At 41.5% G+C, this 24,876-nt stretch overlaps 1 protein-coding gene across 4 annotated transcripts in view; it reads left to right on the top strand.

Annotated features, from left to right (window-relative positions):
* The window catches only part of IPP (intracisternal A particle-promoted polypeptide), a 47,076-nt gene extending 24,046 nt beyond the window's left edge, over positions 1-23,030 (top strand). For 3 of the 4 annotated variants that reach the window (XM_070078570.1, XM_070078567.1, XM_070078568.1), the window contains 4 exons: positions 4,132-4,269; positions 6,343-6,465; positions 8,689-8,909; positions 20,599-23,030. In XM_070078570.1, coding sequence (XP_069934671.1) covers positions 4,132-4,269; positions 6,343-6,465; positions 8,689-8,909; positions 20,599-20,823 — 707 coding nt within the window. In that variant the 3' untranslated portion in view covers positions 20,824-23,030. The remainder of the gene's footprint in view (positions 1-4,131; positions 4,270-6,342; positions 6,466-8,688; positions 8,910-20,598) is intronic. The other variant, XM_070078569.1, reaches the window with a different exon arrangement.
* Positions 23,031-24,876: the final 1,846 nt, after the last annotated feature.

Here is a 24,876-nt window from a genome sequence, read left to right on the forward strand (position 1 = left end):
AACCAGCAACCGTATGGATGCTGGTGCTATAGGCAGTGGCTTAACCTTCTGTGCCACAGTGCGGGCCCTCTTTTTAAACATTTTTTTTTTAAAGATTTATTTGTTTATTTGAAAGGCACAATTAGAGAGACAGAGTGAGAGAGAGAAGAGAGTCTTCATCCGCTTGTTCACTGCCCAAATGGCCACAACGGCTTTAGCTGGGCTGATCTGAAGCCAGGAACCAGGAGCTTCCTCTGGGTCTCCCACGTAAGTGCAGGGGCCCAAGGACTTGGGCCATCTTCTACTGCTTTTCCAGGCCATAGCAGAGAGCTGGATCGGAAGAGGAGCAGCCAGGACTAGAACCGGCGCCCATATGGGAAGCCAGCGCTTCAGGCCAGGGCATTAACCTGCTGCGCCACAGTGCCAGCCCCTGTCAGCTCAGACTTAAATTTTTTGTCTATTAGTAGAGATGACATCATACTGTGTTTTTTTTTTTAATATTTTTATTTTTTGACTGGCACAGTTTTTTTTAAGAATTATTTATTTGAAAGATAAAATGATAGAGAACAGGGTGGTGGTGGGGAGAGTTCTTCATAGCAAGTAGAATTGCCATTCTCCACCCCAGCATCCAATATGGGCACCAGTTCATGTCCTGGCTACTCCACTTTTTTTGTTTTGTTTTGTTTTGTTTTTGGAAAGAGTTACAGAGCAAGGTTGACCCAGAGAGAGAGAGAAAGAGAGAGAGAGGTCCTCTGCCTGCTGGTTCAATCCACAAATGACCACAACTATCAGAGCTGAGCTGAGTTGAAGCCAGGACTCAGAAGCCTCTTCTGGGTCTTCCACGTGGGTGCAGGGGCCCTAGGACCTGAGCTATCTTCTGCTGCTTTCCCAGGCCATAGCAGAGAGCTGGATTGGAAGTGGAGCAGCTGGATCTTGAACCGGCGCCCATATGGGATGCCAGTGTCGCAGGCCACAGCTTTAACCTGCTGCGCCACAGTGCTAGCCCCTACTCCACCTCTGATCCAGCTCCCTGCTAATGGCCTGGGAAAAGCAGCAGAGAGTGGCCCAAGTGTTTGGGCTCCTGCCAATCATGTGAGAAACCTGCATGAAGCTCCTGGCTCCTGGCTTTGGCAGCCCTGGCCATTGTGGCATCTGGGGAGTAGGTCAGCAGATGGAAGATCTCTCTCTCTCTCTTTCTCCCTGTCTCCCTGTAACTCTTTCAAATAAATAAATAAATATTTTTTAAAAAAGTTGTTTGTATTACTGGTCTGTAGATGTGCTAGGGATCCCTATGACCATCCCCAAGCTCAGTAATTTGTTGAAAGAACTCACAGTACTTGGCATCTAATTGTACCCACAGCTAAGGTGTATCACATTGAAAGGATACAAAACAAAATCATTGTGCTATTACAAGAGACCAATTGAAAGCTTCTAGTTCTCTTCCAGTGAGTAACATAGTACTTGCTTTATTCCTCCTACAGTGATTTGTGACACATATGAAGTGTTAGAAGAGCTTATTAGAGACACAGTGCTCAAAACTTTTGTTGACTCTGATTACATAGGCTCCCTCTTCCTAACACATACCAAATTTCTAGACTCTCAGAAGGAAATCATGTAGTCAGCATAAACCATATTGTTTGTACAAATAATTAGCCATGGTGTACCACTCTTCCATTTTGAGAAAATTTTAGATCAGTGTAGGGAACTTTACCAGCCATATTCCCAGATTCCAGCCAAGGTCAGTTACACAAATAGGCCTTTCTAAGACAGGGTGTCTGGCCTACTATATTAACTGTTTCCTGCAGAGTAGGAATTTTGTATATTGTCTGGATTCTATATGCTCATAATTTTATGTGTACTGCAAATATCTTCTGCTCTGCTGCCTTATCTTTCAATTTCTTTATTCTTTAGTGAACAAATTTTTAAATTTTAATGTAATAAAAATTTGTTATTTTTCTCCTTTATGGTTAGTATTTTTTGTGTTTTATTTAAGAAATCCGGGCCGGCGCCGCGGCTCACTAGGCTAATCCTCCGCCTAGCGGCACCGGCACACCGGGTTCTAGTCCCGGTCGGGGCGCCGGATTCTGTCCCGGTTGCCCCTCTTCCAGGCCAGCCCTCTGCTGTGGCCAGGGAGTGCAGTGGAGGATGGCCCAGGTGCTTGGGCCCTGCACCCCATGGGAGACCAGGAAAAGCACCTGGCTCCTGGCTCCTGCCATCGGATCAGCGCGGTGCGCCGGCCGCAGCGCGCCGACCGCAGCGGCCATTGGAGGGTGAACCAACGGCAAAGGAAGACCTTTCTCTCTGTCTCTCTCTCTCTCCCACTGTCCACTCTGCCTGTCAAAAAAAAAAAAATAAAAAGAAATCCTTCCTCATTCCTAAGTCATGAGATTATAAGCCTTTATTTTATAAAATTTTATAGTGTTGCCATTCATGTTTGTTTATACCTGAAATTTAGTTTTCGTGGTTAGTATGAAGTAGGAATTAGTTTCCTTTTCCTCCATTATATATAATCAGTTATCCTGGTGTGAAAGATTGTTGTTTCCTCTGCATTGCTAGCTCTCATATCAGTTAATCATCTTAAGAATGGTTTGGTTCATAGAATTTCTTTTCTGTTCCTTTACTCTCTCAGTCTATGCCTACCTTAATGAGGACAACTCATTAAGTCTTGGCATAGGCTGTTTCTTTCTCAGTATTATTTTCTAGTAGTGATTGGCTATTCTAGGCTCTTTATACTGCCATATAAATTTTGTAATCAGCTCATTAAATCTGTTAAAAATGTTATTTCTCAGGCCGGCGCTGCGGCTCACTAGGCTAATCCTCCGCCTAGCAGCGCCGGCACACCGGGTTCTAGTCCCGGTTGGGGCGCCGGATTCTGTCCCGGTTGCCCCTCTTCCAGGCCAGCCCTCTGCTGTGGCCAGGGAGTGCAGTGGAGGATGGCCCAGGTGCTTGGGCCCTGCACCCCATGGGAGACCAGGAAAAGCACCTGGCTCCTGGCTCCTGCCATCGGATCAGCGCGGTGCGCCGGCCACAGCGCGCCAGCCGCGGCGGCCATTGGAGGGTGAACCAACGGCAAAGGGAAGACCTTTCTCTCTGTCTCTCTCTCTCACTGTCCACTCTGCCTGTCAAAAAAAAAAAACAAAAAAAAAACAAAAAACAAACAAACAAACAAAAAAATGTTATTTCTCTGTTAGAAATGTTTGGATCGGTATTACATTAAATCTCTAAGTCAGCTTGGGGAATAATTCTCATCTTTATTTATATTGACTTTGATTCATGAACATAATATATCTTCATTTTTTTAGATATTCCTTAATTTAATATCTTATCTAAATAAAATTTGCAAATTGTGTTCACTGAGGCCTTGTACAATCTTTGGCTAGATTTTTTTCTTAGGTATAGTGTATTTTAAATAGTTCTTTTTTTTTTTTTTTTTTTTTTTTTTTTTTTGACAGGAAGAGCGGACAGTGAGAGAGAGAAAGACAGAGAGAAAGGTCTTCCTTTTGCCGTTGGTTCACCCTCCAATGGCTGCTGCGGCCGGCGCTGCAGCCGGCACACTGCGCTGATCCGAAGCCAGGAGCCAGGTGCTTTTCCTGGTCTCCCATGGGGTGCAGGGCCCAAGGACTTGGGCCATCCTCCACTGCACTCCTGGGCCATAGCAGAGAGCTGGGCTGGAAGAGGGGCAACCGGGACAGAATCCGGCGCCATGGCTGGGACTAGAACCCAGTGTGCCGGCGCCGCAAGGCGGAGGATTAGCCTATTGAGCTACGGCGCCGGCCCTTAAATAGTATTTTAAAAAAACTTTTCTGTTTGTTGTGATGTAAGGTTTATACTAAATCATAAATTGTACTAGAACCAGCCAACAAAACTAATACATGAAAAATACAGACATGTTAAAATGCAAATTGTGTCTTCAAAAATTACTGAATTGTTTGGTAGAAGTAGATAATAGATATATTATTTTATAAGTGGACTTTAATAAATGATGTGCTATAGATTCAAAATAATGCTTGCTAGGCAAATGAATTTTAATGACTATTAAAAATTAGATATAACCATTAAATTTCTGACAACCAAAAATTTGTTTGAATATTATATTATGATTCTAGTCTATTAGCATTACTAAACCTGATGTGTCTCTTTTATTTAACTCAGGTGAAAAAGATTCGATGATTTTTGACTGCACTGAATGCTATGATCCTGTTACTAAACAGTGGACAACTGTAGCTTCAATGAATCATCCTCGCTGTGGCTTAGGAGTGTGTGTGTGTTATGGGGCTATCTTTGCATTGGGTAATTATACTGTTTAATTTAAGGGTAGCTGATATTATTTAAATTATTACATTCTAATTACTTTGGAGGTTCCCTTCCCTTCCATAAGCGGCTCAATAGGCTAATCCTCCGCCTTGCGGCGCCAGCACACCAAGTTCTAGTCCCAGTCGGGGCACCAGATTCTGTCCCGGTTGCCTCTCTTCCAGGCCAGCTCTCTGCTGTGGCCTGGGAGTGCAGTGGAGGATGGCCCAGGTCCTTGGACCCTGCACCCACATGGGAGACCAGGAGAAGCACCTGGCTCCTGGCTTCGGATCAGCGCGGTGCACCGGCCGCAGCGGCCATTGGGGGGTGAACCAAGGGCAAAGGAAGACCTTTCTCTCTGTTTCTCTCTCTCTCACTGTCCACTCTGCCTGTAAAAAAAAAAAATGTATGTTTTTTCAATTCCATAAATTCTTTTTTTTAAAGATTTTATTTATTTATTTGAGAGGTAGAGTTACAGTCAGTGAGAAAGAGAAACAGAGTAAAAGGTCTTCACTCCCCAAATGGCCACAATGGCAAGAGCTGTGCTGATCTGAATCCAGGAGGCAGGTGCTTGTTTCTGGTCTCCCATGCGGGTGCAGAGGCCCAAGGACTTGGGCCATCTTCCACTGCTATCCCAGGCCACAGCAGAGAGCTGGTCTGGAAGAGGAGCAACCAGGACTAGAACCGGTGTCCATATGGGATGCTGGCGCCACAGGCGGAGGATTAACCTAGTGTGCTGCAGCGCTGGGCCCCCAATTCTGTAAATTCTTATTATAAAAGTTGCATTACTTGGGAGATATTGTCAAAGATGGAGTATTTAAAAGGAGATGAAGGAGTCAGCATTGTAGCATAGTGGGTTAAGCTGCCATCTGTGATGATGGCATCCCCTATAGGCATAGGTTGAAGTCCCGGCTGCTCTACTTCCAATCCAGCTTCTGGCTAGTGCACTTGGAAACGCAGCAGAAAATATCCTGAGTGCTTGGGGCCTTGCCACCCACATGGAAGACCCTGGCCCAGCCCCAGCTGTTGTGGCCATATGGGGAGTGAACCAGCCAATGGAAGATACCTCTGTTTCTATCTCTATCCATCCCTGTCCCTCTGTAACTCTGCCTTTCAAATAAATAATAAATAAAAATTTTTATTTTAAAAATTGAAGAAGATGGTAATACACCATGGATGAGATGTCCAGTGAAGCACATTAGCTGACTCACTTCCTAAGAAAAATCACATTTCTACCACTCTCTATAGTGGCCTAATTATGTTTAATATAAGAAAACACCTATTAAACAATTAAAAACACTAAAAGCGAGTTCTATACTCTTATTTTTATTATTACAGACTTAATGAATGATTTTGAGCAAATTATCCTACTTCTTTAATTTTCTGTATAACAAATGTTACCATCAAAGAATTTTTCTGAGGAAAATACAAGTTGACATAGTCCTCAGTCTGTTCTATTTTCTTCTTCTCACTCTCTTCAATTCACTGCATGGAATAAGATATCCTCCCCCTGCCATTAGAACCTATTGTGAAGAAGATAGCTGTTACCCCAATGAATATTTAATCCACTGTATTTTATAATTCTCATAAGTATTTGCATTTTGCAGCTATACCTTAAATTGTGAGAAAGAACATTTTAAGTTTCAAGAATTGGAGAATAATAAGGAAATGCTGTTTTTGGAATGAAGAGCCTAAAGTCACTCTAAATAGGCAGTATACTCTGATTAAGCCTCTTGCCCCCACCGTGCTCCTCTCAGAACGAATTACCACAACAAACCATTATGAACATGCAGAAGTTGTTTCAAAAGGGAGTTTTGCAGAATACCAGATTCCCCATACAATATGCAGAAGTTTTGTTCTGTTTTAATCTCTAGTGAAAACTAGACAGAATTAAAACACTTGAGGTCTATTCATGGTCAAATTCCAATTTTTCATGTGACTATAGACAAAGAACCTCATTGATTCATGTGATTCTCATCCATAATATGAAGTATTCATATAGAGTGTATTTTAAGATCTTTGTCAAATATAGTTTCTTTATCCCCAAATAAATGCTTTCCTATTTGGTTACAGGTGGTTGGGTTGGAGCTGAAATAGGGAACACCATTGAGCGATTTGATCCTGATGAAAATAAGTGGGAAGTAGTTGGCAACATGGCTGTGTCACGTTACTACTTTGGGTGTTGTGAAATGCAAGGTAATTATTTTATAAAATATTTTTCCTCAAAATATATTTTTAAAAAACCTGAGTTTGAGGCTTTACTTTTACAAAACTATACATTTGACCTGAGCATTACAAAAGTTTTAATTTTTCTTATATTATTGACTTTATTTATGTATTAACAAAATAATTGATTTTTCTCCAAATAAATAAAATTAGAATTAAAAATTCCATACAGTCAGAAATATCTGGGGGCTGGTACCATGGCGCAGTAGGTTAATCCTCCTCCTGCGGTGCCAGCATCCAATATGGGCGCCAGTTCTGGTCCCAGCTGCTCCTCTTCAGATCCAGCTCTCTGCTGTGGCCTAGGAAAGCAGTAGGAGATGTCCCAAGTGCTTGGGCCCCTGCACCCGTGTGGGAGACCTGGAGGATGCTCCTGGCTCCAGGCTTCGGATAAAAAAAACACAGCTCAGGCCGTTGCGGCCATTTGGGGAGTGAGCCAGTGGAGAGAAGACTTTTCTCTCTGTCTCTCCCTCGCACTGTCTGTAATTCTACCTGTGAAATAAATAAATAAAATCTTTTTTTAAAAAAGAAATATCTGGCTAGGAAAATAAACATATGAAATATCACCGATTATTGTAATTTTGTCTTCCATAAGCACCTGAGTTGGTGTTTCTAAGTAGGGAGAGGGTATCAAAACCCATTTTCACAGTCTCTATTTATAGGCTTTTTTAGTGTTTTGTCTTTAACTTTTTTTTAATATTTATTTTATTTATTTGAAAGACAGAGTTACACAGAGAGAGAGTTGTCCATCCACTGATTCACTCTTCAAATGACTGCAATGGCCAGGAGCCAGGAGCTTCATCCGAGTATCCCATGTGGGTTCAGGGGCCTAAGCACTTGGGCCATCCTCCCCGGTTTTCCCAGGCACATTAGCAGGGAGCTGGATTGGAAATGGAGCAGCCAGAACTTAAACTGGTGCCCATATGGGATGCTGGCGTTGCAAGTAGAAACTTAACCCACTACGACGCCACCACATTGGCCCCTGGCAGTTTTTTTTTTTTTTTTTTAAACACATAGTATATGACAGTTCACACCACACAGAATACAATCCTATGACAGATTTGAAAAATGCTGCACTGCATTTTAACATGGTGTGTGGACATTATTTTAATTGTCTACTACACTCTGAGGGATGGGTAATGGAATTGTCACATGGAATGTAATTCTGTGTTCAGGTTGAGAGAGTTTTTTATGTACCATAGAATAGGAATTAGTCTGCCTTTTGTTATATAACAGCTCAGCTTTGTTTCCAGCTCAAGTTCCTTCTAATTTGTAGGTAATGTACCTTCTCCTGTTTCTACTAGCATTGAATTACATGATGCAGATTATATTTTATTGTTTAATGTCATAGTACTCTTTAGTTTTATGTTTAATAATTTTATTTATTTTCATTTCTAAAGTCAGAGTTAGAGAGGGATCTTGGAAATTATTTCAACCCTGTTAATTTACAGATAAGGAAGCTGAAGATCAGGAAGGATTGAGTTATATTTTCTCATAGCTGTTTATTGGCAAAGCTGACACTAGAAACCAAGTTTAGTAATACTTAGTCCACTCTTCTTAAAATAACATTCTTTATAACTTGTAACTCCTCATTTTAGAACATGAAAATCACTAGAGACTCAAAAAATAATTGTTGTCAGAACCATTAGTTTCCAATCAAATTTAATGAGGAACTCTAAGTTCATTCTTTGTACTCTAGTAATTGATACTGATGATACCTTGACCTGGCCTTATAACTGATCCAATTTAAATTTTCTATTTTATGTGTGAACAACAAGTAGATTGTTACCAAAGATGGCAATATCATTCCCAGCTTAAATTCACAACATATTTTAGGGCAAAAAAAGATTCCATGTCTTTTTTTTTTTTTTTAAACTATGAGTGGTAGTGGTAGATCTGGAACCTGAAACTGTCAGGCAGACAGAAAGAAAATTCTAGTCTAACAAATTATTTTGTTATAGTATCATTAAGTTCTTTGACAGTCCAATGCCACTTAGAGTTAATGCCCCTAATTTTTTCTCACACACTTAAGTGTGAAATGTGATCATCTGGACAGAAGTTGACTTTTCTCTTAAAATAATACAAGCTCTAGAATATTGTAAGCATAGAATATTGTAACATAGATCAGAACTATTACATGTAATTGTTATTAATCTTATTTTCCATTGCATCTGAGCAAAAATATTCCATTTCCAGGTTTAATTTATGTAATTGGGGGCATCAGCAATGAAGGAATAGAGCTTCGTTCTTTTGAAGTTTATGACCCACTTTCTAAGCGTTGGTCTCCACTTCCTCCAATGGGAACCAGGAGAGCATATCTTGGGGTGGCTGCACTCAATGACTGCATTTATTCTGTTGGAGGGTGGAATGAGACACAAGATGCTCTTCATACTGTAGAAAAATACTCCTTTGAAGAGGTAGGTTGATGATTTCAATATTTAATATACTTTTAATGTGTAATATATATAGTCATGTTCTCTCATTTATAATAGTGGTCATTTAATGAATGGTTTTCTATTTTTTTTCTTTTCAAAAAACCAACTTTTGATTTATTATTCATTTTCTACTACCTTGATTTCTGTTCTTGTTTTTTCCTTCCTCTGGTTTATTTTGGGTTGAGTTTGCTCTTTTTCTAGACGCTTTAAAGTGGAAGCTTACATGATTGATTTTATAACTTACTCTTTCTGTAAGTCTTTAAAGCTAAAATTTTCTTTAAGGACTGCTTTAACTGAACTCCACACACTTTGATATGTTGTGTTTTAATTAGCATTTATCTGGAAATATTTTCTGATTTTCCCAGTAATGTTTTCTCTAACCATGGATTGTTAGAAATATATTATTTAATATACAAATATATTGGGAATTTTCCAGATACCTTTTTGTTACTCATTTCTAATTTAATTCCTTGGTGATCAGAGAACATATTTCATATTGTTTCTTCGTAAATGTTTCATGTGTACCTGAATAAAATTTGTATTCTGTTGTTGAGTGTGGCATTCTAATGTCTATTAGGTCAAATTGGTCTTTTTTATTCAAGTCTTCCCTAGTCTCTTTGATTCATCCAAAAATTCTTTCAGTTACTAAGAAAGGAATGTTGAAATCTTCATTGGTGATTATGGATTTGTTTGTTTCTCCTTTCATTTCTGTCAGGTTTTGCTTCACATATTTTGAAGTTCTGTTACTAGGTGTGTACACATTGAAATTATTAATCATCTTTTTTAATAATATTATGCTCATCTTTTGTTTTTAAAAATTTATTAAATTATTTACGTGAAAGGCAGAGTGAAAGAGAAGGGAGAGAGAGAGAAGGAGAGATATCTTCTATCCACTGGTTCTCTCCTCAGATGTCTGCAAGAGCTGGAGCTGGGCCAGACTGAAGCCAGGAGCTGGGAACTCCATCTTGGTCTCTCTCACATGTATGGCAGGGGCCCAAGTACTTGCCTTCCCAGGGATCTGGATCAAAAGCAGAGTAGCAAGGACTATAATTCATACTCTGATATGGGATGTCAGTTGTCACAAACTGCAGCCTTACCATTTTTGAATGATATTTATTGAGTACAGAACTTTAGGTTAACTTTTTTTGTTTCTTGAAGGTACTGTTAATTTTTTTAAGATTTATTTATTTATTTTTAAAATCAGAGTTAGAGGGGCCGGTGCTATGACGCAGCAGGTAAACATCCTGACCTGAAGTGCCGGCATCCCATATGGGCGCCAGTTTGAGACCTGGCTGCTCCACTTCCCATTCCCACTGGTTCACTCTCCAAATGGCTGCAGTGGTGGGGCTGGGCCAAACCAAAATCGGGAGCCAGGAGCCAGGAACTCCATCTGAGTCTCCCATGTGAGTGGCAGGTTCCCAAGTTCTTGAGCCATCATTCACTGCTTTTCCAGGTGCATTAGCAGGGGGCTCTATCAGAAGCAGAGCAGCTGGAACTTGAACTGGCTCTGTGATATGGGATACCAGCATTACAGGTGGTGACTTAACCTGCTGTGCCACAACTTTTGGCCCCTGTGCCATATTTCTACAAATATTCTTTTTCCTCTTTTGGGGATTCTAGTTATATGCATTTAAGATTACATATAATATTGTCTCACAGACATTGAGGATCTTTTAAAATTTTTAGTCTTTTTATTCTTTGTGCTTTAGTTTCTTCTGTCTTCAACTTCATTTATCTTCTGCAGTGTCTAAAGTTCTAATTTGCAGTGAGTGTCTAATCCCATCTTGAGAATTTTAAAATTTCAGATATTATACTTTGTAGCTCGAGAAAATCTGTTTTTTTTATCTATCTCTCTGCTCATCATGTTCCTGTTTTTCTTTAGATCTTTGAACATATTAATAATACCTGTTTTAATGTCTTTGCTAATTTCATCATTTCTATCTTGGGTATTTCTATTCTATTCTTGGGTATCTGTGCATTGTTTTTCTTCCTGGTTTGCATTACATTTTCCTGTTTCTCCATATTTCTAGTAACTTTTTTTTTTGACAGGCAGAGTTGGACAGTGAGAGAGAGAGACACACAGAGAAATGTCTTCCTTCCATTGGTTCATTCCCCAAATGACCGCAACGGCCAGCGCTCTGCGCCAATCCAAAGCCAGGAGCAGGTGCTTCCTCCTGGTCTCCCATGCGCGTGCAGGGCCCAAGCACTTGGGCCATTCTCCACTGCCTTCCTGGGCCACAGCAGAGAGCTGGACTGGAAGAGGAGCAACCAGGACTAGAACCTGGAGCCCATATGGGATGCCAGTGCCGCAGGCGGAGGATTAACCAAGTGAGCCACGGTGCCGGCCCCTCTAGTAACTTTTTATTAGCTGCTGGGCATTTTGAATATTGTTGAATATTTAGTTTTTTTTTTCCCATAAGAAGTATTGAGTTTAGTTTTGATATACAATTCAATTATTTGCAAATCAGATTAATCCTTTTAGGACTTGTTTGTTTTGTTTTTTTTTTTGTTTGTTTGTTTTGTTTTGTTTGCTTAGAAGGTCTAGAATGACTTTTACTTTGGATTTATTTAGCTCTATTACTTTTTGGGTTTCTACCAAATACTTCAGATATTCAACAAGTCTCTTTTTTTTTTTTTTTTAAGATTTTTTTTTTAAGATGGCCCAAGTCCTTGGGCCCCTGCACCCGTGTGGGAGACCCAGAAGAAGCTCCTGGCTCCTGGCTTCAGATCGGCACAGTTCCAGCCATTGTGGTCATCTGGGGAGTGAACCAGCAGATGGAAGACCTTTCTCCCTCTCTCTGTCTCTACTCTGTGTAACACTGTCTTTCAAATAAAAATAAAAGTAAATTTTTTGTTAATTTTTTGACAGGCAGAGTGGAAAGTGAGAGAGAGAGACAGAGAGAAAGGTCTTCCTTTGCCGTTGGTTCACCCTCCAATGGCCGCAGCAGCCTGCGCACCGCGCTGATCCAAAGCCAGGAGCCAGGTGCTTCTCCTGGTCTCCCATGGGGTGCAGGGCCCAAGCACTTGGGCCATCCTCCACTGCACTCCCGGGCCACAGCAGAGAGCTGGCCTGGAAGAGGGGCAACCGGGACAGAATCCGGCGCCCCGACCGGGACTAGAACTCGGTGTGCTGGCGCCGCAGGCGGAGGATTAGCCTAGTGAGCCGCAGCGCCGGCCAAAAAGTAAATCTTTTAAAAAAATATTTATTTTATTTGAAAGGCAGAGTTACTAAGAGGCAGAGGCAGAGAGAGAAAAAGAAAGACATCTTCCATCCGCTAGTTCACTCTCCAGATGGCCCCAATGGCTGGAGCTGTGCTGATCCAAAAGACAGGAGCTTCTTCAGGGTCTCCCATAATGGTCAGGGACCAAGGATTTGGGCCATCTTCTACTGCTTTCCCAGGCCAAAGTAGAGAGTTGGATTGGAAGTAGGGCAGCCGGGACGCAAACCAGCACCCATATGGGATACTAGCACTGCAGGCGGTGGCTTCATCCACTATGCCACAGTGCTGGCCCCTTCATTTTTTTAAAAAAAGATTTATTTATTTATTTATTTGAGAGACAGTTACCGACAGAGACAGAGGTCTTCTATCCGCTGGTTCACTCCCCAAATGCCCATGTTGGCTAGGACTGGGCCATACCGAAACAGGAGCTTCTTCTAAGTCTCCCTGGTGGGTACAGGGGCTCAAGGACTTGAGGTATCTTGTGCTGCTTTCGCAGACCATTAGCGGGGAGCTGGATTGGAAGTGGAGCGGCTGAGACTCAAACTGGCACCTATATAGGATGCCAGAGCCGCAGACAGAGGCTTAACTTACTGTGCCACAGCACCAGCCCCAAGTCTTCATTTTGGCTTGTCAGGACTTGAGTATAACCCAGCCTGTGTGAGCTACAGGAATTGTTCAGCTTTTGACTTCTACCATTAGTTGCTCTTTGCCTGTTCTCATGAAGTCTTGCTTCTGAATACAAAAATTAGAAGTGTTCAGCCCAAGACTCGAGGGGACATATTGTATACAGGTATTGAAATGTCACGCTGTAGCCCTAGTAAGTGGCTATGTCATTTTATGTAACCATCAGTAATGTGTAATAGTCTAATTTCTCCATTTCCAATGTTCAGTATTATTATATATTTAAAAATTACAGCTAATCTGGACATGTGAGTTATATCTCGTTGTGGTTTTTTTCTCCCAAGATGTATACAACATTCAATAGGAGATGTGAAGTTTATTTATTATCTACACTGGTCATGTCTGACAAGTGAGAACATGCTATTTACATAAAACATTATAGATTAGAACTACATACTATTGGGGCCAATGCTATGCCGCAGTAGGTTAATCCTGTGCCTGGGGTGTTGGAATCCTAAATGGGCGCTGGTTCTAGTCCTGGCTTCTCCTCTTCCAATCCAGCTCTCTGTTATGGCCTGGGAATGCAGAGGAACATGGCTCAAGTGCTTGGGCTGCTGCACCCACGTGGGAGACCTGAAAGAATCTCCTGGCTCCTGGCTTCAGATCCATTTAGCTTTGGCAATTGCAGCCATTTGGGGAGTGAACTAGTGGAAGGAAGACCTTTCTTTCTGTCCCTCTCTCCCTCTCTCTCTCTCACTGTCTAAGCCTATCTTAAAAACAAACAAACAAACAAACAAACAAAAAGCTACATGGTATTTATATTTTAATACAATAAGACCACAGGATTCAAACAAGGAAATTTGTTTCCAAAGTTTGCCAGATGTAGTTACTCTGCTCTAAAGAACAATATTGGAGGTAAACTTTGGCAGCGTATTCCTTAAGAGGCAAATATTAATGGATTTCAGATACAGTTTTATGTCTATAGAAGAGATTACAATTTCTTTAGCACAACTGCCAATTTCTGAGTCTTTCCCTTCAGAATCCTCCCTCGCTTCTTCAAAATCAAGTTCCTGACTATCCAGTGATTCAGAGTCATCCATCGGTCCATCATTCAGTCTTTCTATTACCTGTGCCATATACTAAACATGTTCCACTACTTTTTGCAATAGTTTATTCTCCTTTTTCAGGCATACAATTTTGTTCAGTTTCTTTGTGAAATTTCTTTATGTGCTAATAGAGAATCTTTTTCCATTCTTCTCCCACTTCTTTCCAATATTGAGAGGCTGGATTTTTTTTTTTTTTTTGACAAGTAGAGTTATAGACAGAGAGAGAGACAGAGAGAAAGGTCTTCCTTCCATTGGTTCACTCCCCAAATGGCCGCCACGGCCGGCAGTATGCCGATGCGAAGCCGCCCGGCTGTATTTTCTTTAATCATAAGATCAAATACTGAGGCCAGTGCTGTGGTGTAGTGGATAAAGCCATTGCCTGCAGTGCCAGCATTCCATGTGGGCGCCGGTTTGATTCCTGGCTGCTCCACTTCTGATTCAGCTCTCTGCTATGGCCTGGGAAAGCAGTAGAAGATGGCCCAAGTTCTTGGGCCCTGTACCTGCATGGGAGACCCAGAAGAAGCTCCTGGCTCTTGGCTTCGGATTGGCGCAGCTCTGGCTGGCCATTGAGGCCATCTCAGGAATGAACTAGCAGATGGAAGTCCTCTCTCTCTCCCTTTCTCTGGCTGTGCTTCTCTTTAACTCTGCCTTTCAAATAAATAAAATAAATCTTAAAAAAAAAAAAAAAAGAGAGAGAGAGAGAGCAAGTGTTTCTTAGGTATCTTCTCCAAATTTCTATTTTCATGGTATTCTGAGGCACCAACCCCAGAGCTAATGTTAACTAATCATTCCAGTGTTTCCTTTTGGATAAGCCTTTGGCCACTCATTTTCTTTTTCAGCAAGAGATCCAGTTGCAGAAGGTTGGATCATCCTCAGAGATCTTGGGACACGACTATTCTTTACATTCTCTGATTCTGTCTTGTTTCTACTTCATACTGAGATTCATTATACAATAGGTAGAAGCATTCAGTCCCCATGGTAAGCACAGGTAGCTGTGTGATAGTGCCCTGCACCAGGCCCACAGCCAGCCCACTCTGGTCCCCAGGGTCGCTGTGGTAGTTGGCGCACTTCAGGGTAGCCTTATCTAGTCCACTCGCCTACTCCCCTCTTATCATGGTTTTGATTTGCATTTCTCTGATGACTGATGATGTGGAACATATTTTCATGTGTTTATTACTCATTTGTATATCTATTTGAAGACATCTATTCAGTTTATCCATTTAAAATTTGGATTATTTGTATTTTTATTATTATTGAGTTGTAAGAGTTCTTTGAATAATCTGCATGTAAGTCCTTGGTCAGACATATGATTTGCAAAATTATTCTCCCTTTCTGTGGTTTTTCTTCACTTTTTTGATGATATTTGTAGGAGTAGAAACTTAAGCTTGATGTCCAATTTATTTTTTTTTTCTTTTGTCACTTATGCTTTTGGTGCCATAACTTAAGAAATTATTTCTTAGTCAGAGGTCATGAAGATTTTAGTTTTAGCTCTTACACTTCATTCTTTGATCCATTTTATTTAATTTTTTAATACAGAATAAATGAGGTCAGCCTTCATTCTTTTGCATTTGGCTATCTAGTTGTCCCAGCACTATTTGTTGAAAAGACTATTCCTCCTCCATTGAACTGTTTTGGTACCTTGTTGAAAATCAGTAGACCATAGAAGTGAGGTTTTGGGGCCGGCGCTGTGGCTTAGTAGGTTAAGATTCCTCCTGCGTCACTGGCATCCCATATGGGTGCTGGTTCATGTCCCAGCTGTGCCTTTTCCTATCCAGCTCTCTGTTAATGGCCTGGGAAATCACTAGAAGATGGCTCAAGTGCTTGGGCCCTTACACCCATATGGGAGACCTGGAAGAAACTCCTGGCTTTGGATCAGCCCAGCCCTCAATGTTTGTGGCTATTTCGGGAGAGAACCAGTAGATGGAAGACCTCTCTTTCTGTCTCCCTCTGTCTGTAACTCTAACTCTCAAATAAATATTAAAAAAAAAAAAGTGAGGGTCCATTTCTAAGCACTCAGTTCTATCCTTACATCAGTACTACATTGACTTGATTACTGCAAGTTTTGAAATTGGAAAGTGTGAGTCATCCAAATTTGAACTTCTTTAAAAACTGACTTAGCTATTCTAGGTCACTTGAATTTCATATGCAAATAACAAATAAGCGAATTTTTTTTTACATAGGGATACTACTGAATCTGAGATCAGTTTTGAAGGTATTGTCATCTGAACAGTATTGCCATCTTAACAGTTTTGTCTTCTGATTAATGAACATGGAATGTTTTTTTCTTTTATTTAGATCATCTTTAATTTATTTCAACATTGTTTTATAGTTTTCAGTTCCTTGTGTTTTCTTGGTTAAATTTATTTTGATGTATTTTATTCCTTTTGATGCTATTATAATTGAATTGTTTTGTTAATTTAAAGTTCAGATGTTCATTGTTGGTGAAGTACAACTGATTTTTGCACATTGACCTTGTATCCTGCAACCTTGCTAGACTCATGGTCTAATAGTTTTTGTTTGTGTATGGATTTCTTAAAGTTTTTCTATATACAAGTTCACATAGTGTATAAATATTTTTACTTCTTAAATATGAATTAAATTTATATGCCTTTAATTTTCTTTTCTAATTGCCCTAGCTAGTACCTTCAGTACATTGCTGAATTCAATGAGTAAGAGTGGGGATGGATGTTTGACATAGGATTTGAGCCACTGCTTGGGTTGCCCATGTTCCGTGTCAGAGTACCTGGTTTGAGTCCTGGCTGCTCTACTTACAATCCAGTGTTTTTTTGTTTGTTTGTTTTTTGATAGGCAGAGTTAGAGAGACAGAGAGACAGAGAGAAAGGTCTTCCTTTGCCATTGGTTCACCCCCCAAATGGCCACTACAGCCGGTGCGCTGCGCCAATCTGAAGCCAGGAGCCAGGTACTTCCTCCTGGTCTTCCATGTGGGTGCAGGGCCCAAGCACTTGGGCCATCCTCCACTGCCCCCCTGGGCTACAACAGAGAGCTGGACTGGAAGAGGAGCAACCAGGACAGAATCCAGCGCCCCAACCGGGACTAGAACCCCGGGTGCCGGCGCCGCAGGTGGAAGATTAGCCAAGTTAGCTGCGGCACCGGCACAGTCTAGTTTTTTGCTAATAAACACCTACAAGACAACAGATGATGGCTCAAGTACTTGGGTCTCTCCCATCCACATGGGAGATTCAGATATCCAGTTTCAGCCTGCTCCAGCTCTGGCTGTTGAGAGAATTTGGGGAATACACCAGCAGATGAAAGATCTCTCTCCATCTGTCTCTCCCTTTCTAATAAAATTAAAATAAATCACTTTTTAATTTTTTATTTAAATATTTAATTGAAAGGCAGAGCAATGGGGTCTGGAGGATGGAGATATCATCCGCCCACTGGTTTATTTCCCAAATGGCTGCAATAGCCAGGTCTGGGCCAGGCCAAAGCTAGCAGTCTAGAACTATATCCTGGTCTCCCCCTTGGCAGGATTGACTCATGCACTTGGGCCATCATTTGCTGCCTTCCACAGTGCATTAGCAGGAAGCTGAATGGGAAGCAGAGCAGCCAGTAATTGAATTAGTCAAATATGGGATGCTGGCATTACAAGATGTAGTTTAACTTACTGCTGTACAACACTGGACCCAATAAATAATTTTTTAGAAAGAAGTCACAAGAAGGGGCCTGTTCTGTGGCCTAACAGGTAAAACTACTGCCTGCAGTGCTGGCAACCTATTTGGGCACCAGTTCGAGTCTCAGCTGCTCCACTTACAATACAGCTCTCTGCTGTATACAGTGGAAGATGACCCAAGTGCTTGGGCCCCTGCACCCACATGGGAGACCTGACTCCTGGCTCCTGGCTTAAGATTGGCCCAGCTCCGGCCATTGTGGCCTTTTGGGATGAACTAGTAGGTGGAAGAACTCTGTCTTCTCTTTCTCTCTCTCTGCCTCTGTCTCTCAAATAAATAAATAAATCTTAAAAAAAATTTTTTTTTCAGTTCTGTAACTTTGTGATGTGTTCTGTAATTTCACATGACCAAATAGCTTTCAAATTTAATCTGGTCCTTCAATATCAGGAGGATTGGGTCTGGTTTTAGTATTTCTGAGTATTATATTAATTCAGATCAGCAAACATACATTATCATTCTGTTTTTTCTTTTTTTTTTTTTAACAGGCAGAGTGGACAGTGAGAGAGAGAGAGACAGAGAGAAAAGTCTTCCTTTGCCATTGGTTCACCCTCCAATGGCCACCGTGGCCGGCGCACTGCGGCCGGTGCACCGCGCTGATCCAAAGCCAGGAGCCAGGTGCTTCTCCTGGTCTCCCATGCGGGTGCAGGGCCCAAGGACTTGGGCCATCCTCCACCCTACTCCTGGGCCACAGCAGAGAGCTGGACGGAAAGAGGGGCAACCGAGACAGAATCTGGCACCCTGAATGGGACTAGAACCCGGTGTGCTGGCGCCACAGGCAGAGGATTAGCCTATTGAGCCTTAGTGCTGGCCATTATCTGTCTGTTATGTGCCAACACTAAACTGGGTATTAGAATTATAAGATGCTTAAGTTCTCAGAAAGTTCACTCTCTAACACTCATGAATAATCAGTATTTTTTATTTTTTATTTTTATTTTTTTGACAGGCAGAGTTAGACAGTGAGAGAGAGAGAGAGACAGAGAGAGAGTTATAGACAGTGAGAGAGAGACAGAGAGAAAGGTCTTGTCGCTCCCCCTCTTCGTGGAGGAACGACACAAGACCCTGCGCTGTTCTTTTGTCTGCTCGGCCCTCCCCGGGTTTGCTGCTGGTTCTTCCCGGGTTGGCTACCAACCCTTCCACCTCCGTGGAAGGGCGGTTCCCCCTGCCACATTCCCCACTTCCGCGGGGGAGCGGCACACCGCTCTCTCGGGGGCTGCACAGGTGTTCCTTCAGATAGATGTTCCCCTTAGATGTTCCTCGTGCATGTTGTCTCTCTCCTCCTTTATAGTCCTCTTCCACCAATCCCAACTCTGCTACCCACACGCCGAGTACGCTGCTCTCCTCCAATCAGGAGCAAGTCCTACAGTTTATTGGTTGAACTGGAGGCAGCTGTGTAGAAGCTGTTTTTCTCCTCTCCCAGCGCCATATTGTGGGGGAGCAGATGCATAGAATAAGTCTTAATTCCAGCAACAGTCTAGTCCGAGTTGCTCCCCACAGGTCTTCCTTCCATTGGTTCACTCCCCTAATGGCTGCTATGGCCAGCACTGTGCTGATCCAAAGCCAGGAGCTGGGTGCTTTCTCCCGGTCTCCCATGCAGGTGCAGGGGCCCAAGCACTTGGGCCATCCTCTGCTGCCCTCCCAGGCCACAGCAGAGAGCTGGACTGGGAGAGGAGCAACCAGGACTAGTACCTGGCGCCCCAACCGGGACTAGAACCTGGGGTGCTGGTGCCGCAGGTGAAGGATTAGCCAAGTGAGCCATGGTGCCAGCCATCAGTATTTATTTTTTATCATTTCAAAAATGTTGTTCATCGGCCGGCGCCGCAGCTCACTAGGCTAATCCTCCGCCTAGCGGCGCCGGCACACCGGGTTCTAGTCCCGGTCTGGGCGCCGATTCTGTCCCGGTTGCCCCTCTTCCAGGCCAGCTCTCTGCTGTGGCCAGGGAGTGCAGTGGAGGATGGCCCAGGTGCTTGGGCCCTGCACCCCATGGGAGACCAGGAAAAGCACCTGGCTCCTGGCTCCTGCCATCGGATCAGCGCGGTGCGCCGGCCGCAGCGCGCCAGTGACGGCGGCCATTGGAGGGTGAACCAACGGCAAAGGAAGACCTTTCTCTCTGTCTCTCTCTCTCACTGTCCACTCTGCCTGTCAAAAAATATAAATAAATAAATAAATAAATAAATAAATAAAAAATGTTGTTCATCATAGGCTTAATTTGCAGTTAACCCATTCTTTTGTTACCTGGTTACCCTTTTCTCTCCTAATCACTTCTCAGGACCTTTACAAGCATTCCCATTTTCTGAATATAGACATTGACCTTGAAGTATGACACCACTAGTCATTTGGACTATAGCAGCTTATTGAAATTTCTTCAGGTAACAGTGTATACCAAGAGTCAGCAAACTTTTTGTGTAAAGTGCTAGATAGTAAAAAGTTTGGGTCACATTCAAAAATTGTGGGCCATATACAATCTCTTCTTTGATCATATTCTTTTTAAAAGATAACCTTTTAATATAGAAAAATCATTCTTAATTCTCAGGCTATAGTTCCCAACTCTTGTCCTAGCTCACCTGTTTGAAAATATGATCTACAGATTACTAATTCCACTGCGGGGGGTCCCTGGAAAAAGTATTCCATGGTCAAATAAATTTGGGAAGTGTTATACACTGTATCGTTCTTTGAAAATTTTAAAGCTAGTTAGCATACTAAGGCTTGAAAAAGCTCTTATTTTTCCTTGGAACATCATTTGTTTATATTGCCTACTTATATTCCACAGACCTAGTTTCTCAGGGTGTTTGCCTCTATGTGATCATCCCTTGATCAAAATTTATAATCAGACATGTTTTTCCACATTATCCTCTAAATTCACTACTCTGTCCATGCCTACTCAGAAGTTCACTAAAAAAATGTTCTTTATATTTATCTGGGATTGTGAGCTTGAAATTTAAACATGTAAAAAGAACCAAAATATTTGTTTTCTCAGAGATTTTCTATGTTATTTTATGACACTACTAACATGTTTTTGTTTTTCTTTCTTAACCAGGAAAAGTGGGTTGAAGTTGCTTCAATGAAAGTGCCTAGAGCAGGCATGTGTGTTGTAGCAGTCAATGGTCTTCTGTATGTTTCTGGAGGTCGAACTTCCAGCCATGATTTTTTGGCCCCAGGTACCTTGGACTCCGTTGAAGTTTATAACCCTCATTCTGATACATGGACAGAAATTGGTAACATGATCACCAGTCGTTGTGAAGGAGGTGTTGCTGTGCTATGAAATATAAAGTACAAGGGAACACAAGGAAGATTTTGAAAGTGCAAGATCTGACCTTTTGCAAATCAAACATGTTTGATATTAGGACCCTCTGATTCTATTGTATTTTACATGCATTTGGTAGATAAATGACAAAAGAGTGATTTTTCTAAAAAGCCAGGGGAGACATGAAATATATCTTAAGTTAATAAAGAGCCCACACAAACTTGACAAGCTTGTCAACAATAGAAATTAATTTCTGGACAAATAAACTTGTACAGCAGTTTCATTTGTAAAACTCTATGTTAGAGGCTCTGTGGCAAATAGTCTCTGTTACATAACCTATATATGATATAGGAATAATATCAGTGAGACAGGTGGTTTTTTTTTTTGTTTTTTTGTTTTTTTTTTTTGACAGGCAGAGTTAGAGAGAGAGAGAGAGAGACGGAGAGAAAGGTCTTCCTTCCGTTGGTTCACCCCACAAATGGCCGCTACGGCTGGCATGCTGCACCGATCCGAAGCCAGGAGCCAGGTGCCTCTTCCTGGTCTCTCATGCAGGTGCAGGGCCCAAGCACCTGGGTCATCCTCCACTGCCTTCCCAGGCTACAGCAGAGAGCTGGACTGGAAGAGGAGCGACCGGGATAGAATCCGGTGCCCTAACCGGGACTAGAACCCGGAGTGCCGGCTCTGCATGCGGAGGATTAGCCTAGTGAGCCGCAGCGCCGGCCCAATGAGACAGTTTTAAAACTTCTCATTGATGATTTAATCCAGAGCACAATTTTCCATGATGGTAGTTTAGCCTATAGAAAACCAATGGAACAACTTCTCACTTTTATTTGATGGCAGAACTTTTCAACAGTTAAACCTTTTGTTGGCAGCAGATAGACTGGGGAGGGGTAGGTGGGAAATATTTACCATTTATATAGATGTATTTGCTTGTTGCTAACACCTAAGAAAATCTTTTGCTCCCCCATTATTTTTGTCTTGATTTTGAGAATTGCAAGTGCAGAATTAATTGGAGGTTCTTAATGATTTCATAATACTAGGATGTTGTAATGGGTGATAGAGCTCATCAGGCATTTAGTATTATGCATTTAGAAATTTCTTCTTTATTTTTGAGACAGTCATCAAAATTATATGGATGGTTTCAGGAAGAGGAAATTTGATTAGATTATCATGCTCTGTGAATCTACTTGTGCTTGGGCAAGCCTGAAAACTGACTTGCTACAAAGCTGCCGCTTGGCTTGGAGAAGGCTCAGTTATAGGTACAGATTGAGTATCCCTAATCTAGAAATCTGAAATCTAGCTTTTTGAGTGCTGACATGATGCCAGAATTTAGAACAATTTGAATTTTGGGATTAGGGATGCTCAACTAGTGTAGTCTATGCAAATATTCCAAAATCTGAAAAACTCAAAACTTTGTCCCCAGAAAAACATTCAACAGAATTGTTTTGTTCATTCCTGAGAGAAGATTCATCTTTTGTGTGGGAACATTACTTATAAATTATTTTTACTGGCCAGTTATTAAAGGTCTTGAATACATTAAGGTTTAACTTGTTGACTAAAGGATTTGAGTTCTTATTTACTGAGATCCTTCAGTATATTGTTGGAGGCATCAGCAACTTAACATAGAAAATCTTTGGACAGCATTAAAAACTCAGGTAGCACTCATATCTAAAATATTTGGTTTGGCCCACAGTATACTTTCATTCATAAATTAACTATTTGCATGTTATAAAGTGTAGACTATTTAAGATCTCACTTATGTGCCTTTACTATTTCTTGTTACAGACAATCTGTATTTTGTTTCAAAACAGAATTACAAAATACTCCTACAATTAATTCTCTCTATCGCATAGTACCAACCTAAAATGGCACTGTGAAGAGAGCTGTTTTGCATTGCCATGGCAGAAATGTTAATGCCAAGACATTCAGTGTTTGGGTTTAATAAATCCAGAAGATCCCTGAAAATAGGTCATTACAGATATGCTTATTATTTCCTAGGTAATGATATACTGAAAAGAATGTACTAATAAAATATCTGTTTTTTTTTTCTTTACTTGTGTTATTAACTTAGTTTATTAGCAGCATCCCTGAATCACCACACTGTGGTAGGACTGCATGAGTTTTGTTTGTTTGTTTTTTAGCTTGTTTTATCATTAGGAAAGTACACACTGATTTTTACATTTAATTCGATTTTCTGATCAGCTATTAAAGTGTTCATCCTCCAACTGTGTGACAATTCAATATGCTTCCAAATATCTTGTCTCATTTAATCAAATGAACTTACAAATCAGTTTTCTTTAAAAAGTATGCACTGTAATCTACCTGCAAAACAGCAGTGTTTCTTATAAAACTGAGCAATTGGTTTATGTCTTGTCCTTATTCTGGAAAACAATGCATTTAGTTGAGATCAGGGAAAGTTTGAAGTTTGTAGAGCACTTGAGCAAATTATAAGCAAATAAGTGAGTTTTCGCATCAAAACACTTAATCTGAGGAAGATTTGAGAAACATGAGCTTTCTTTCCTTCCTTATCAGCCTGTAGTAAACTATTCTCTGTATTTGTAAAAATCCTGTAGCAATTTCAGGACATTGGTTTTAACTGGTAAGCCTCTAAATGGTCAGGAAGTCTAGCTCTTCAGTGTAGTTATCAGTTTTGTAGGGCTCTGTTAACAAAATGAAATTAAGGTGTTGGCAGAGTTGGTTCCTTCTGAGGACTGTGAGAATCTGTCCCATACCTCTCCTTGGTTTGTAGATGGCCATTATCGTATTCACATGGCATTCTTCCTCAGGTGTCTGTCTCCAAATGTTCCTTTTTTGTTAAGAAAATATATGGGTCAGATTTCCTTAAAGTCCACCCCAGTTACCTCATATTAACCTTACTTTTTAAAAGATCTTATCTGCAAATAAGGTTACTTTCTTAGATACTTAAGGTTAGGGTTTTGTTGTTGTTGTTTTGTTTGTTTTGTTTTTTGTTTTTTGTTTTTTTTTTTTGGTGGAGTCTTGGTGTTTTTGAGGTTAGGTCTTAACACATAATTCAGACCCTAAAAGGTAGGTAAGACAGTAAGCCATTTATTACTACAGACTCTGATAAAACCTCTTCCTATGAAGAATTACTATATGAGGACTGGAGCTGTAGTATAGTTGTGTAAAGCCACATCCCTTATGGGTGCCAGTTCGAGCCCTGGCTGCTCCACTTCTGATCCAGCTCTCTGCTGTGGCTGGGAAAGCCGTAGAAGATGGCCTAAGTCCTTGGGCCCTTGTACCCACATGGGAAACCTGGAAGAGGCTCCTGGCTCTTGGCTTCGGATCGACACAGCTCTGGCCATTGCAGCCATCTGGGGAGTGAACCAGTGGATGGAGAATCTCCTTCTCTCTGCCTCTCCCTCTCTCTAACTCTGCCTTTCAAATAAATAAATAAATCCTAATTAAAAAAAAGAATTACTATATGAAATCTGAGTTAACTAATATTTGAATACTTATATATAAAGATATAGCACTCCAGGTGATACCATTCCTGATTTATACTTATAACATTTTTTAAAAAGAATTATTTTATGTATTTGAAAGACAGAGTTAGAGAGAGAGGTAGAACCAGAGCGAGAGGTCTTCCATTCCCCTGGTTCACTCCCCAAATGACCACAACAGCCAGAGCTGAGCTGATCCTAAGCCAGGAGCCAGGGTTTTCTTTTAGGTCTCCCACATGAGTGCAGGGACACAAGGACTTAGGCCATCTTCTACTGCTTTCCCAGGCCATAGCAGAGAGCTGGATCAGAAGAGGAGCAGCTGGGACTCGAACCGGCACCCATATGAGATGCTGGCACTGCAGGCTGCAGGCTTTAACTCACCATGCCACAGCAGTGGCCCCATGCCACTTTTAAAAAAGAATTATTTGAATGGCAGAGTTACAGAGAGATTCTCCATCCACTGGTTCAATACCCAAGTGGCCACAACAGCCAGGACTGGGCCAGGCCAAAACCAGGAGCCAGGAGCCTCCTCCAGGTTTCCAATGTGGATGGCAGGGGCCCAAGGACTTGGGCCATCTAACTCTTCTTTCCCAGGAGCATTAGCAGGGGG

This window comes from Oryctolagus cuniculus, chromosome 7 (assembly GCF_964237555.1).
Source record: "Oryctolagus cuniculus chromosome 7, mOryCun1.1, whole genome shotgun sequence".
Classification (NCBI taxonomy): Eukaryota; Metazoa; Chordata; class Mammalia; order Lagomorpha; family Leporidae; genus Oryctolagus; species Oryctolagus cuniculus.